Raw genomic sequence first — 15,993 nt, 5'->3', positions numbered from 1 at the left:
TGCGGGATGGGACTACCAGCAGTGGCGAGCTAGCTCAGCAATGGCCGCAGGCTGGTGTGAGGGCTTCTGCACGCACTGTGAGGTGGAGACTGCTTGAGCAAGGCCTGGTTTTAAGGAGGGCAGCAAAGAAGCCACTTCTCTCCAGAAAAAACATCAGGGACCAACTGATATTCTGCAAAAGGTACAGGGAGTGGACTGCTGAGGACTGGGGGAAAGTCATTTTCTCAGATGAATCCCCTTTTCGATTGTTTGGGACATCTGGAAAACAGCTTATTAGGAGAAGAAGAGGTGAGCGCTACCACCAGTCTTGTCTCATGCCAACTGTTAAGCATCCGGAAACCATTCATGTGTGGGGTTGCTTCTCAGCCAAGGGAATCGCACCACTCACAGTCTGGCCTAAAAACACAGCCATGAATAAAGAATGGTACCAGAATGTCCTCCAAGAGCAACTTCTCCCAACTGTCCAAGAGCAGTTTGGCGCCCAACAATGCCTTTTCCAGCATGATGGAGCACCTTGCCATAAAGCAAAGGTGATCACTAAATGGCTCATGGAACAAAACATAGAGATTTTGGGTCCATGGCCTGGAAACTCCCCAGATCTTAATCCCATTGAGAACTTGTGGGCAATCATCAAGAGACGGGTGGACAAACAAAAACCAACAAATTCTGGCAAAATGCAAGCATTGCTTATGCAAGAATGGACAGCTATCAGTCAGGATTTGCTCCAGAAGATGATTGAGAGCTGCCAGGGAGAATCGCAGAGGTCCTGAAGAAGAAGGGTCAACACTGCAAATATTCACTTGCTGCATTAACTCATTCTAACTGTCAATAGAACCTTTTGGTCTCATAATATGATTGCAATTATATTTCTGTATGTGATGTAAACATCAGACAAACACAATTAAAAACCAGAGGGCAACAGATCATGTGAAAATATCATTTTGGAGTCATTCTCAAAGCTTTGGCCATGACTGTATGTCCACAACCTGGGCTCATCCTGGTATATATGTTCCCCATCCTGGTATTTAAATTTTCCATTCTGAGCCCCTTCTTGATATATATCCCCTATTCTGTGCCTATCGTAGTATATTTGTTCCCCATTCTTTTATATATGTCCCCCTTCCTGGTATATATGTCCCCCATCTTGGACCCACCGTGGTATGTATGTGCCGCATCCTGGGCCCATCCTGTTACATATAATCCCCCTTCTGCCACTGTTCTCTAATGCATTTAAAAAAAAAATCTTACCTTCCTCCATTCCCATGAAGAATGTCATCCTCCTCTGTAACCGGTAAAGATGTTGGCTGCTTCCTACTATGGGAACGCATGATACCACTGCTCTGTGACAGCAATGCCTGGAATGCTGGCATTAGCTGCTGGCCTCTGATTGACCAGTGGTGTGTAACCTATGGATCTCTGCATTGCAATATACTACAGCTAAATGTGCATCCTTGGATGCACATCCAGCTGAAGTAGGCACTGGGGTTGGCCCAGCACATGCCCGGTCATGGTCATGCTTTCGTTGACTGTGATCATTAGACTCTGACAATACTTAGCTATATAAGGCAAGCACTGTCACTGCTCCCTTCTGACAACATATATTAAAGCCTCATTCTTGAAATGCGTGGGGTCCCAACATTCAGGAATGATAAATGTGATGGTGGGATATTGTTTACTGGGTTTACTGTATATCATTTTGAGTAGGTTAGTATTTTAAGCTTGGTTCACTGTCCATTATTTGTATTGCTTGTGTGTACATTGTATTGTCTGTAGGTAATCATCCACTGTAGTGTTTGTCCCTAGGTGTGGGGGAGGGGGGCCTGAAATCCACCTAACCCCTTTGCTTACCTGGGGGGATGAGGCAGTCTGTTTAAGAACTTGAAGAGAGAAGGACGAAGATTGATCCTCTGGGCTGAAGGTGCGGCTTCTCAGAGAGACCTGGACATTTATCCCTTTCTGGACTATATTCGAGTTTCTTTACTATTTTACCCTCTGTTTTGTAGATTATGTTATGGACCATTTGATTTGCTTGGAATAAATGTTCTTTCGATTATACAGCCATCACTCGCTCTGTTGATTGTGTGATATAGGAGAAGGACCCCGTTACAATAAATGATAACTTTTCATGTTAGGAATTGCCCTTTATTTAACCAATGGAACCTTAGCCATGTATCTGATTATTAGAGAATGTAGAATTTGGCTTCTGTCCGCATTGACTGAGAATACATTCACCTTTTATGAGTTTGGAAGATTCAGAATCACATCTGTGACCGCTAGGTTTATGCCACTGTTTAGAGCAATTCACAATATATCTGCTAATTTTGCATCTCATCAGTGGGACAAAGTGTTTTTCATGAGTAATAAATAATACAGCTACAAGATAATCCATAATAAAAGTTCTATTCTCCTTTTTGACTGCTGACCTGTATCATTCTCCGTAAACTTTACGAGCCTTGATGTGCCCATGATAAATATCATACGATTAAACATAATTACATTTCAAACTTTTTTGTACCATCCGCCGCCGCATCATAAAAACGTTCCCCACTGTCATCTGAATTGCTTAATTGCTAAAATGCATTATTCGTCTTTTGACTAGTCTGCGTTAAACTGCCTGTCTGCATTCATAAAGCACAATTTACCGGCCGGTAGAATTCCCAATGTGTCTACAAGCACTTTACAAATACATTAGGAAGTCTGATAAGAGACACCAGACTAATCATTCACCCGTACTTGCAATGCTCTCCCTCTATTAACTGTCGATACGTAATTGAAACAACCGGCGCTGCTTCCTTGTTGACCAGATGTTGTCGGCAGAAATAATTTATCTAAATCTCTGGTCAACAATGGAAACAAGATCTTCCGAGCAGATGAGTGAGATGATTCAATGGGTCTGCGGCAGGTAAATTGTATAAAAGACAGCTGTGTGCCACAGCCTAGACCGTCATGGGTGTTATTGTATTCAGAAAGAAGTTAATTGTCCTAAAAATTAGGTGTCTGGGGCAGAGCAAAGCACTGTAATGTGCAGGCGCGAGGAAAGGAGAGCACCCACGCATGCGCACTACAATACTTTGATCTGCCCTGAGCAGGACAGATCAAAATGCGCCTGTGCAGGACCTCAATGCCAGCCAGTGTGGAGGACATAGGACGCGTTATGCACACGGGCCTCAGAAGAAGGAAGAGGGAGATCGTAGCAGAGAGGAGGCGCTGGACAGGAGAGCAGCGACACCCATCGGACCCGGCTGCCCCCTAGGTGAGTGTGATAAAAGTGATATGTGAGTTCCACACAGCGGCCTCGGCTCTTATATACAGTGTTCTGGAATGTTGTATATAAGGTTTCACTGGTGATGGCCACAATTTATAGTTGCCAAATCTGGTGACAGGTTCCCTTTAAGGTACAGTACAGACCAAAAGTTTAGACACACCTTCCCATCTCTAGAACAACTGTTAAGAGGAGACTTTGTGCAGCAGGCCTTCATGGTAAAATAGCTGCTAGGAAACCACTGCTAAGGACAGGCAACAAGCAGAAGAGACTTGTTTGGGCTAAAGAACACAAGGAATGGACATTAGACCAGTGGAAATCTGTACTTTGGTCTGATGAGTCCAAATTTGAGATCTTTGGATCCAACTACCGTGTCTTTGTAGAAAAGGTGAACGGATGGACTCTACATGGCTGGTTCCCACCGTGAAGCATGGAGGAGGAGGTGTGATGGTGTGGGAGGGCTTTGCTGGTGACACTGTTGGGGATTTATTCAAAATTGAAGGCATACAGAACCAGCATGGCTACCACAGCATCTTGCAGCGGCATGCTATTCCATCCGGTTTGCATTTAGTTGGACCATCATTTATGTTTCAACAGGACAATGACCCCAAACACACCTCCAGGCTGTGTAAGGGCTATGTGACTAAGAAGGAGAGTGATGGGGTGCTACGCCAGATGACCTGGCCTCCACAGTCACCAGACCTGAACCCAATCGAGATGGTTTGGGGTGAGCTGGACCGTAGAGTAAAGGCAAAAGGGCCAACAAGTGCTAAGCATCTCTGGGAGCTCCTTCAAAACTGTTGGAAAACCATTTCCGGTGACTACCTCTTAAAGCTCATCAAGAGATTGCCAAGAGTGCGCAAAGCAGTAATCAAAGCAAGAACCTAGAATATAAGACATATTTTCAGTTGTTTCACACTTTTTTAAGTATTTCATTCCACATGTGTTAATTCATACTTTTGATGCCTTGAATGTGAATCTACAATTTTCAGAGTCCTGAAAATAAATAAAACTCTTTGAATGAGAAGGTGTGTCCAAACTTTTGGTCTGTACTGTATATCATACATATCTCATTATTGCCTCCAGTTATGCAGCGCGGCCAAATATATTTACCGAGGCATAGTGTGAACGTAACCTAAGTACTTGCAGTTATTTCCTATGTCTTCTTTGTTGAGCACAGATTGGGATTTTCACCGACTGTAAAGTGTAAAGCGAATGTATCATCAAGGACTGTTGTATCTTTAGACTCAAGAATTTCATAACCAAAATAAAAAAAAACCTTATAGTTATTTCTTTCCGTATTCGAAATGTGGGGCATCTGGATTAAGGCTTCAAATTAGAAAAGCGTGGTTGACTCCATCCTACAATTGACAAAGATTCCTACCGGTCATGCATGGATTAGCATAAGTAACATAGCTGATGGAGTACCAGGCGGTAGATTTTGCTTGTTTGATTTTGGACACCCGGCAGATTGTTTTTGCTTCTTTTTTGACACATTTATTCCAGTTAGCGTTAAAAAATATTCACCGATTTACTTTTTAAAGCTCATAACAGGTTTAGCTAACTACGGAGGAACGTCTGTCACATTTAGATTCACTGAGAAATGTTCTGTAAGGATCTTCAAAGAAACCGAGGCTTTGAAACATTCAAATGATTCCACCGTTCCATGAACGCAAAAAAACATCTATCATATTAAACAGGCCATAGCTTAGCAGAAAACAGAATTATACATCTCCAACAACAATCATTCATCAAGGCAAAGCTTTCATTAAATCATTAATGGAAGGTTATTTTCTTTCAGTTCCGCTGCAATACAGATAAATGTATTCCATTTTGGTGGAAATGCGACACAGTAGACGACTGTGGAGATGGATCCGATGAGCCTCCCGAATGTCGTAAGTTGAGCGTGAACGTTTTGATTTTTTTTTTACACCAGACTTATTCATATTATAATGGATTAAAATGGAATTTGGGGTAGAATTCATCGTAAGGGAATTTATAAAGTTTGTTTTATTTGTGGCTTTAGATCTTTAGTTATAGCACTTTTGTCTAGAATTGATTTTTTTATGCTAACCCTCTATTGAATTTAATTTATGATTATTTGCGATTTTCCAGAAAGTTGAAATTCATAAACTTTTCTTGCATATTATTTACATAGATAACCAAGCTCAGATAACACGCACTTTAAAAAAAAAAGGGGTGAAAGTGATGTAAAATACTAAAAAGTAACAATTTAGTGAAAAACTAAAACAATTTCGTGAAATACTAAAAAGTAACAATGTGCAAAAAAATTGAGACTTTTTAAGACAAAAAAAGCAGTTCTCAAATAATACCAACATACAGTAATTAAATATTCATTTAGCCCCATTGTTATACAAAGTTTTATATACCAACATGGCAATTTCCAATTTTTTTGCATTCGTATTATTTCCTTTCCATTTTCCAAGAGTCATAACCTTTTTTTTTTTATTTTTCCGTGAGGTTTTGTTTTCTTTGTGAGATGAGTTGCACTGCGATTCCGGCAGCTAAATAGGAAAGGGTTGTTTACAGTTAGAGCAGTCAGACTGTGGAATGGCGACCACAAGAGGTAGTGATGGCAGATACTATAACAGCTTTTATATCAGGGCTGGATGATTTCCTCACTACACACAACATTGTTGGTTATAAATGACTTAGTGACCAAATGTAGAACTAGTGGAGGAAGGTTGAACATGATGGACCTAGGGCTTTTCTCAACCTAAGTAACTATGAGTTGTAGTTTTCAGTGGCATTAATTTTGCTACACAATTAGTGATGGGCGGACTCGCAGATAATGGGGACCGGTGGCTCTAACCGGATTAAAAAAAAAAAATCCGGTTGCAGCCCAGAATTGATCTCAAATATCTGGCCGGACGCTGGTCCCCATATAAGTCTATGGGGACCAGAATCCGGAACACATAAAAATTGTGGTAGAAGGGATATGGGAATTGGAGCAAGCGCTTCATACTTACCAAGACTCTGGCGCAGCTGTAACTGCTCCGGCGGCTACTCACTCTTCTTCCGAGGCCGCTGCCATATTCACTGCTTCACCCACTGGCAGTCCTGGCATCTGTGATTGGTTGCAGTCAGACGCGCCCCCAGCCTGTGTGACAGCGTCTGACTGCATCCAGTCACAGACATTAACAGTGAGTCACTGTAGATTGGAGTAAAAATAAAAAATAAAACATTTTGATAGGGTCCCCCATTTTTTGATACAGGCACAGATAAAGCATATAGCTACAGGTTGCAGTCCCCAGCCATGCACTTATCTTGGCTGTGTATCAAAATAAGAGGAACTGCATGTGGCTTTTTTTTAATTATTTAAATAAATTATTTTTAAAAAAAATGGCATGCAGTCCCCCCAATTTTGATACACAGCCATGATAAAGCCTGATAGCTGGGAGCTGGTATTCTCAACCTGGAAAGTACCATGCTTATTGGAACCCCCCAGCCTAAAAATAGCAGCCTACAGCCTCCCAGAATTGCCACATCCATTAGATGTGACAATCCCAGAAGTTTATCTGACTGTTCCTGATTGCCCTGGTGTGCTGACAATCCGAGTAATAAGGGGTTATTCGCAGCTGCCACTAAGCCCTACATTAGTAATGTGAAAAGAATATTAGATGGACTGAATTTTAATACCCAGTCCTTTTATTTTAAGGGGAGATTGGTTTCTGGCAGTGGCTTTTTCCTCTCTCCATTGGAATGCCTACGGGTTCTGATCCACAGGGACTGCTTGCTTGGCCATGGAGGGGTTGTGTGCTTGTCTTTGCCATTGTACACTACAGTATATGACAGTTATACAGTGCGGAGCCCAAATACTTGCACCATTCATTACCAATCAGTTGCCTAAAGGATCTCCTTTGCCACGTGCATTGATTTTTTTTTTATTTAGCCTATTAACTCAACAAACGTTACTTGTTCTTGCCTATCCGGTGAATACACCGGATATATGAAAGCTTTTCATCGCAGCAACTCATCATTATTAGTTTAGAGCTACCAGAACTATCCTTATATTGTAAAGACTGTGCATATAATTCAGAGGCTGTGAAAAAGTACAACTGGTCCCGATACATAATTCCGCACATGTATGAAGCGCACGCTCTTGATCTAATTAGCACCTCTTACTGCAGAGCCAGGTTATTTAAAATGTGCAAAAAAGTTCAGAATACAAACTACTTCACACTTCGCTACCTTCTCGGGAACGGAGGCTAAATTAAACAGGAACAGGATTTGCACATAAAATATAGGGCGCTCTAGTTAATTACCCAGTATATTAAGCAACTCGGATCTGGAGCTGGCAGACATTACACCGAGATTAATATAATGAATGTGAGACGCGTCTGCGGCATGGTCTCTTATTATAGTAAAACAAATGCATTGTTTCCTTTACTAAGCCCCAATCTACATTGTCTAGATGTTTACTTCTTAAAGGGTATATTCACTCAGCGCACCATTAAAGATCACATAGAAAACCCATCTACATGAACCTTGAGAAATTTATAGATAATGCACTCACTATTCTGGAGGTGCATATATGAGGGGCTGCTGATAAGTCTTTGGCTTTGTGATTTTTTTTGTTTCTATGGTAACGAATGTTACATCACATGAAAGCCTTATGTGTCTAATATATGTTTTCAAAATGTTGTGTTTGCTGCTTATGGCAACAGTGTTCTACGCACGCGGGAAAACAAAATGATGCGATATTCGCAGCAAGTGAGAGCAGAGGAGGGATAAAATTCTTGTTTCTGCAAGGAAAGTCCACAAGGATATTCATGGTGATATGTCGCAGACATTGGGGAATCAATGCCCTTCATATTCCACAGTTAAGGGTTGCCAAATGTAAAACGGGCCACTTTAGCACCAATGATGAGGAACGTCCTGGACGCCCGAGAGTGGTTGTTGTTCCGGAGATCGTCGATGCTGTGCACAACCACATACTGGAGAATCCACGAATTTCAGCTAAAGCAATAGCAGACATCATGGGGATTTCCCGTGATCGTGTTTGTGTCATTATCCATGAACATTTGCGATCTGCAAAGTGGGTCCCCAAATGTTTGACAACAGATCAGAGAAGCAGCGAGTGAAAACTTCCCGGTCCATTTGTCAGCGTTTCCGGACTGATAAGAACTTCCTGGATCGACTGGTCACTATGGATGAGACCTGGATTTATTTGTATGACCCTGAAAATAAGGAGCAGTCAACAGAGTGGAGACACAGTGGTTCTTCTCGTCCAAAGAAGTTCAGAGTGCAAAAATCAGCCACTAAGGTGATGGCGTCTGTGTTCTGGGATAAGGAAGGTGTGCTGCTAGTGGACTACCTTCAAAAGGGTTCCACCATCAATGCAAGGTATTACATTGAACTTTTGGACCAATTGAAGGAAGCTCTGAAGGCCAAAAGATGCGGCAAGCTGTCCAAAGGAATCTTGTTCCTGCAAGACAAAGCCTCCGCTCACAATGCACAAGTGACCACGGCAAAATCTGCAGAGCTGAGCTGCCAGCTTTTTGACCATCCACCTTATTCACCAGATTTAGCTCCCTCTGACTATCATCTGTTTCCAAATCTGAAGAAACACCTCAAGGATACCAAATTTCACACCATTTCTGATGCCATGGCTAATACGGATGCCTGGTTTGAGGCACAACAGAAATCCTTCTTTTTGCTAGGTTTACAGAACTTGGAATACCGATGTAAGGAGTGTGTTATCATCAGTGGAGAGTATGTGGAAGAAATGTAAAGTTTCATCATCAAATCTCGTTTCTTTCTGGGTAAAGCCAAAGACTTATCAGCAGCCCCTCGTACATTACATTACTTATCCTGTACTGATCCTAAGTTACATCCTGTATTATACTCCAGAGCTGCACTCACTATTCTGCTGGTGCAGTCACTATGGACATAGTGTACAGTTTTGCCTCTGGAACCATCACTGCATATAACCTCATCCGTATATTGGGCATGGCCAGAGCTACTGTAGATATGATACTTGGCAATAGCGGTAAATCCATGTAGCTAAAGAACCAGCTATAATATGTATCCTAGAAATTAGAGAATCCTTTGAAGTTCTCATTTGGCAGCTTTGACAAATTTTAACAAAAAAATGTAATTTCCAGAGAATAAATTCACTGCAGTCTCAATACTTTAAAGCTTCTAAATGCCCTGAAAAGATGTATATACCATTATGCGGTCTCCTTGTTATGCACTGAACCACTTATGAGCTGTTTAACGCAAAGATAAAATTCGGACCGAGGGTTATTAGGCTGTGCTCTTTGTTTGCAGTGGGTGAAAAAAATACTGAATATAATCCTCACCTCCGGATTACTCCTAATGGTGGAGATGCCAGAGTTATGTGCCTTTCTATACTCATGAGAAATACTACTCTGATAACCCTTTACCCCTAGGGATGGACGGGGCAGGAGCAAGATGGTAAACAGTTAAGGACACACAAGGGAAAACGAAAAATACGACAAGCTGCACACACAAGAATAGACAAAAAGAGACTTAGGAAAAAAACAAGAGCAGGAGGGTAGCAACAAAACGGAAACAAGGGTTAACTCCACAAAACTACAGTGGAGATGCTAGAGTTATGTGCCTTTCTACACTCATGAGAAATACTACTCTAATACCCCTTTACCCCTAGGGACAGATGGGGCAGGAGCAAGATGGTAAACAGATATGGACAGACAAGGGAAAACCTAAACTATGACACGCTGCACACACATAGGAATAGACAAAAAGATACTCAGGAGAAAAACAAGAGCAGGAGGGTAGCAATAAAACGGCAACAAGAGTTAACTCCACAAAAGCAGACAGCAACAGGTATCACATCAGATAGTCTGGATCCCCACACCTCTCCAGACCAACAAATGTAAACTATAGCTGCCATAGGTGAAAGGATCCAGCAACCATATATAAGAGGTGAGCAGATGTGATTGGCTCCCCCACAGCAGGTCATCAAAGGAGCTTAACAAACAGACTGGCAGAGATTAACTCCTGCTAGCCTGCCTCTGAATTAATACTCAGCAGGTTGACGCCCAACTCTGGCTGCATAGATCACAGACACCAGAGGAGCTATCAGGCAGCGCATCAGAATCTGTAGTCTGAACAGAACCTGACGCCGCCATGACAGTCAGCAAAGTTTGGAAAATCTCCATGTGACATTGACAAGGGTGTAAGTATTGGAGGGCCAGAGGTTTTTGCACTTGTGTCCCAGTCATTAAAGAAGTCACAAAAGATCCTGTGTGAGAAAACTTAATAATTAGGGATGATCGAATACCTCAAATATTCGGCTACGCCCATATTCGACGAGTAGGTCGCCGCTATTTGACTATTTGCGAATATTCGATGTGCAATGTAAGTCTATGGGAAACCCGAATAGTTGCCGAATAGCAACTATTTGGGCTTCCCATAGACTTACATTGTGCATCGAATATTCGCTTAGTGGCGGCCTATTCGTCGAATATTCGCGAAGCCGAATATTACCAAATATTTGTGATATTTAATCATCCCTATTAAAAATGCATAGTGGTTGGAGGCCTTGTTGCAGATTTGTCATGTGGGTGGGCTGTGGTTACCCCTCAGGGCATGCTGGGTGATGGATATGTTTGTCCTTTATCCCTGTAAGTAGTGATCATCATTATGGATGAGAAATTAAATTTGTGCTGGCCTAGGTTGATGTCCAGTCCGGTCTTGCGTGGTAGCCCGTCTTCACCTCGGCATCGGGCATCCTCAGTGCAGCATCCTGGGTTGCTCTGGTACCTCCTAGGCCCTGCATCATTATGACATCATAGGACCTGATAAGCCCCAGAGGAGCCGATGATTGAGGGCCAAGGATGCCGGGTACAGAAGTGAAAACCAACTTCCACAGAGGACTGGACCAGGGCAGCCCGAATCTAAGTGCTCATCTCCATCTTCGAATTATTCACAGATTTTCGACTTTGACTTGCCGGAACCGCTCCTGTTCCTCTTTTATTGCTATATTCTTGCTATGGGAATGGCCCATTTACACCCTCATATACCATTTCCTAAGATGAGCCTGCGTCTTGATATATTTTTCCGCCTTTCGGATCCAATGCAGAATAAAAGTTCTTTTTTTTATTTATCCAACCCTTCTGTCAATGATTATATTACTTGACTGATGCACAAGAGCCACTTTCCTGTCCTACTTGTACATAACTGTGATTGCGATCCTGCCTTTTCTCATAAATTTGAATAAATTTTCTATTTTCACAGCCGAATTCAAGTGCCAGCCGGGGAGGTTTCAATGTGGCAGCGGACTTTGCGCCCTCCCAGCTTTTATATGCGATGGAGAAAACGATTGTGGGGACAATTCCGATGAACTCAACTGTGGTAGGTGATTATGCAAAGTGAGCGGGATGAATGAGACACTCGATCGGAGCAGCAGCTCCGCTGATTTCTCTTCGGGAGGGAAACTTTCTCATGATTTTTCCTATTCGCTTTGCAGACACCTACGCCTGTCTGTCGGGTCAGTTCAAATGCACCAAGAAACAGAAATGCATCCCGATAAATCTCCGCTGCAATGGCCAGAACGACTGCGGAGATGAAGAAGACGAGATTGATTGCCGTGAGTTAACTGTGATCATTATGCAAATGGAGGAAAGCAACATGTGAAATCAAGTAGCTAAATAATATTGTTTGTTTTCTCATGTGATATAATTCAACATTATGGAGCGATAAATCATGGCGAAATGCACAAAGGGATTTTCATAAATGCTTAATATTCCTAGAAAGGAGCAGCGGAAGAAAGCAATTGCATTCGGAAAGGATGACCACATTTTGAGATTACGGTTTCTGAACCTTTGCACCAAGTTATCTTTACTAAAACATTAAAAAAAACACTCCAATCAACATTTGTATCCTCTTAATATATTGCAATTATCATATTATATGCAATTAATTATTTTGCCCTTCTACCCAGTTAATTCCTCTATTTTCCATTAGGTCTATGACATCAAGTGATTAAAAAACTGACTAGATGAATCCTTCTAAGTTCTAAGTAGAAACAGAACATCTCTTTTCCCTGCCTCAGTCATCACTGAAAAGTCCCTGGCAGAGGGGAGGAGGGAGCAGCTGGGTCATGACTGATGGACTAGTGAATTGCGCTCCTGGTAACCTAATAAATAAGACACCACACACTGCGTGACATGGATTAAAATTTTGGCCACAGCAGCCCTTTATTTTTTATAAGAAAAAACATCAACAAGAAAAAACAAGATTATCGGCCCAGAGATGTGGTTGTTATAAATCCCAGCCCCATATCCCCCTCCGCCGTGTACACCTAGCTCAAGGGGGAATCTGGGTATACCCCTTGATCATTTTCCTTGTGTCCGCTGAGCTCCTCCCCAGGGACCCATCTATTCCACTGTCCACTGAGCTCCTCCCCAGGGACCCATATTCCACTGTCCGCTGAGCTCTGGCCCAGGGACCCCATTAAAAACATAATTCTCCAACCAACAAAGAGGGGGTTTAAACAACCACATCCCGCCGCCAAATGCTGCTGTAACATACAATATTAAAAAGTTAATACAATATTAATATGTTGATATGACATTGTCAATTTGGATACATTACTGATAACAATTGATACAATACTAATAATGTTGATAAAATACCGATGATGTTGAATACTTTATTATTATTATTATTATTATTTATTATTATAGCGCCATTTATTCCATGGCGCTTTACAAGTGAAAGAGGGTATACGTACAACAATCATTAACGGTACGAATACCAAAACATTGTTAGATATTGACAGTGTTGCAAAGTCCTGATATTGATACATTTTCCTTTATTGTAGGGAGGGTGGGTGGGACAACTGCTGGTTCAGTCTTTGAGTCCAGGACAAAGGAATGACACCTTAACATGGGACCTATCTCTTATATGGCCCCTGCCCCCCCGTCTCTCCTCCTGCTCACTCACCCCCCCCCCCCACCGCATTCCTTAGGTAAAACCCCCATCCCTTACTCCTTAACCCTTTCCTGGATCTATCACTGCCTCAGTCATGTACGTTACGGCTATCTGCCTTCACTCTGCTTGACTGATGGACTAGTGAATTGCGCTCCTGGTAACCTAATAAATAAGACACCACACACTGCGTGACATGGATTAAAATTTTGGCCACAGCAGCCCTTTATTTTTTATAAGAAAAAACATCAACAAGAAAAAACAAGATTATCGGCCCAGAGATGTGGTTGTTATAAATCCCAGCCCCATATCCCCCTCCGCCGTGTACACCTAGCTCAAGGGGGAATCTGGGTATACCCCTTGATCATTTTCCTTGTGTCCGCTGAGCTCCTCCCCAGGGACCCATCTATTCCACTGTCCACTGAGCTCCTCCCCAGGGACCCATATTCCACTGTCCGCTGAGCTCTGGCCCAGGGACCCCATTAAAAACATAATTCTCCAACCAACAAAGAGGGGGTTTAAACAACCACATCCCGCCAAGACTCGCTCTTGTGACACCTTACAAGAGTGAGTTCCTCCACAACTTAATGGCTCGTTCTACTCCTTCTTGTATTCCCAACATCCATATATCAATGCCAATGTCATTAAGATGTACCTTATCATCTCTCCAAAAATGTTCCTTTGTATTTTCAAGCATCTGGTGACGTATGGCCACCCCTCCATTTTCCAACACAAATTTTGTTATTTTTTTATTAACCTTTATCCTTGTATTATTGATGCGAGCCACTGATCGCGCTGTTCTCCACATTTGTCTAGCTACTATATCCGACCAGACCACCACTGTTTCTGGGTAAGACCTCCATAAATTCAACATATCGAGCTTTATGTTCCTAACTAAATGTCTTGATGTTCTTATTGCTAAATCATTACCACCTAAATGGATAAGTAAGACGTCCGGGGGGCGGTAGAACTCCACATGATACTGGATTTCTTTTAACAGCTGATGCCACTGCATTCCCCTCTTTCCTATCCATGTCACCCGTGCCAAGGAACTGGGCAACCCCAACTGTTTACCATTAGGCCTGACTGCTGCACGTAAGGCCCCCCAAAAAACAAATGAATGTCCCATGATCCAAACCAGGCATTGCTGTTCAGCTAAAACAAAAAACAAAAAACACAATTATCACACAATTGTCTAAATGAAGACACAACTACTATAAGATTGCCAAAATGTACACATATATATATATATATACATGTACGCCATTTATAATAAATGTACCCATATATATACATGTACGCCATTTATAATAAATGTAATCTAATGTAGCTCTTAAATCTGCTCGATTCCCATCTCCCGATTTTTTTAACTATGTCAGGCCCTAAGCCCCATCTAGCAGCTTCTGTGGCTGCTCCTATCCTAAATGAGTGTGAAGTGAATGCGTTTGGAGACTCTCCCAATATTGTCAGGCATTTTTTAAGAACTGCTGTGAATTGAAATTGTGACAATGACTTACAATCCTCATGAATTAGTAATGATCTTTGGATATTTGGCCTTCTTAAGACATAGTTTCTAAAACAGATGACCGGGCAGGCCCTGGAACCGCTTAAAGGAAACAATGTGATCCATTTTCCTCTACCCTGTTGATCAGTTTTTGACTTTGCTAGAAAACATTCCAATCTGTCTGTGTACTGATGCACGTCCTCGGCTTGTAGACCCCCACTTCTGGTGGAGCTACTCGACACTAACTCACTGACTCTAAAAGCTCCAAAGAAGGCCAGTGTGAATGCACAACTAAAGAGTAACACTTCAAACGGACTGCTACAGACTCGGCCTAGTACACTCAGTATCTGCTGCAATAACTGGAAAGAAATCGGACGCCGTTTATCTCTGGTCTTCTTACAACTTTTCCTGTAACCCTTTAGAGCCTGCTTAACTAAAAAATGCTTTGTGTAATCAGTGAAGTCGTGCAACTTAAACCAAAAAGCTAATCCAGACATTTTACTATCAATACTGGACAATGAAGTACCGTCCACAAAGGCCCTGCTAATGTAAAATAACAACAAGGAAACATTGTCATGTACACTGGCATCATGTCCCACTAGAGCACACAAGTCTTCCCATTCCCTCCATGCTGACTGGTACCTCTGCCATGTGCTTACACCCACAGACCGTTCTATCAGAGCGTATGCGGTGTCACTGGCAGTGACCACAGAAAATCCGGACACTTCTTGCCTTGTACCTCTGCCATCGGGGCTAACGAACGGAATCTGTCCCACTGAAAACGAGACAGAGCATCAGCCACAGAATTGCAAACACCGGGGACATGCACAGCTGTAATCTGACAATTTGACTTTAAACAGCGCAGCACTAGATGACGCAGCAACGTAACAACAGGCAGGGAAGAAGCTGATTGTTTGTTGATGACTTCTACAACTCCCAAGTTATCACAATGAAATCTCACTTTTCGGTTTCGGAAAATATTGCACCAAATTTCACAAGCAACCACTATGGGGAACAATTCAAGGAGTACTAAGTTTCGTGTTAACCCATTGTTTCTCCAACTCTCTGGCCACCTATCTGCACACCACTGTCCAGAACAATATGCACCAAAACCAGTTGATCCCGCTGCATCAGTGTGGATGTCTAGATCAAAATTTGAAACCGGTGGTCTGATCCACAATGACCTCCCATTAAACTCCATTAAGAACTGTTCCCATACCGCCAGATCGTCCTTTAATGTTCTAGCCAGCCGCACAAAGTGATGTGGAAAGGTTATGCCTGAGGT

The 15,993-nt window shown here is 42.3% G+C and overlaps 1 protein-coding gene across 5 annotated transcripts in view; it reads left to right on the top strand.

The window, feature by feature from the left end:
• Window positions 1-15,993, top strand: part of LRP1B (LDL receptor related protein 1B) — a 2,012,817-nt gene that overhangs the window by 1,803,575 nt on the left and 193,249 nt on the right. For all 5 annotated transcript variants that reach the window (XM_075317168.1, XM_075317164.1, XM_075317167.1 and 2 more), the window contains exons 63-65: window positions 5,064-5,157; window positions 11,510-11,626; window positions 11,742-11,861. In XM_075317168.1, the coding sequence (XP_075173283.1) occupies window positions 5,064-5,157; window positions 11,510-11,626; window positions 11,742-11,861 (331 nt within the window). The remainder of the gene's footprint in view (window positions 1-5,063; window positions 5,158-11,509; window positions 11,627-11,741; window positions 11,862-15,993) is intronic.

This window comes from Anomaloglossus baeobatrachus, chromosome 7, assembly GCF_048569485.1.
Source record: "Anomaloglossus baeobatrachus isolate aAnoBae1 chromosome 7, aAnoBae1.hap1, whole genome shotgun sequence".
NCBI lineage: Eukaryota > Metazoa > Chordata > Amphibia > Anura > Aromobatidae > Anomaloglossus > Anomaloglossus baeobatrachus.
The sequence above is the reverse complement of the archived record's forward strand: the minus strand, read 5'-3'. Positions and strand labels throughout refer to the sequence as shown.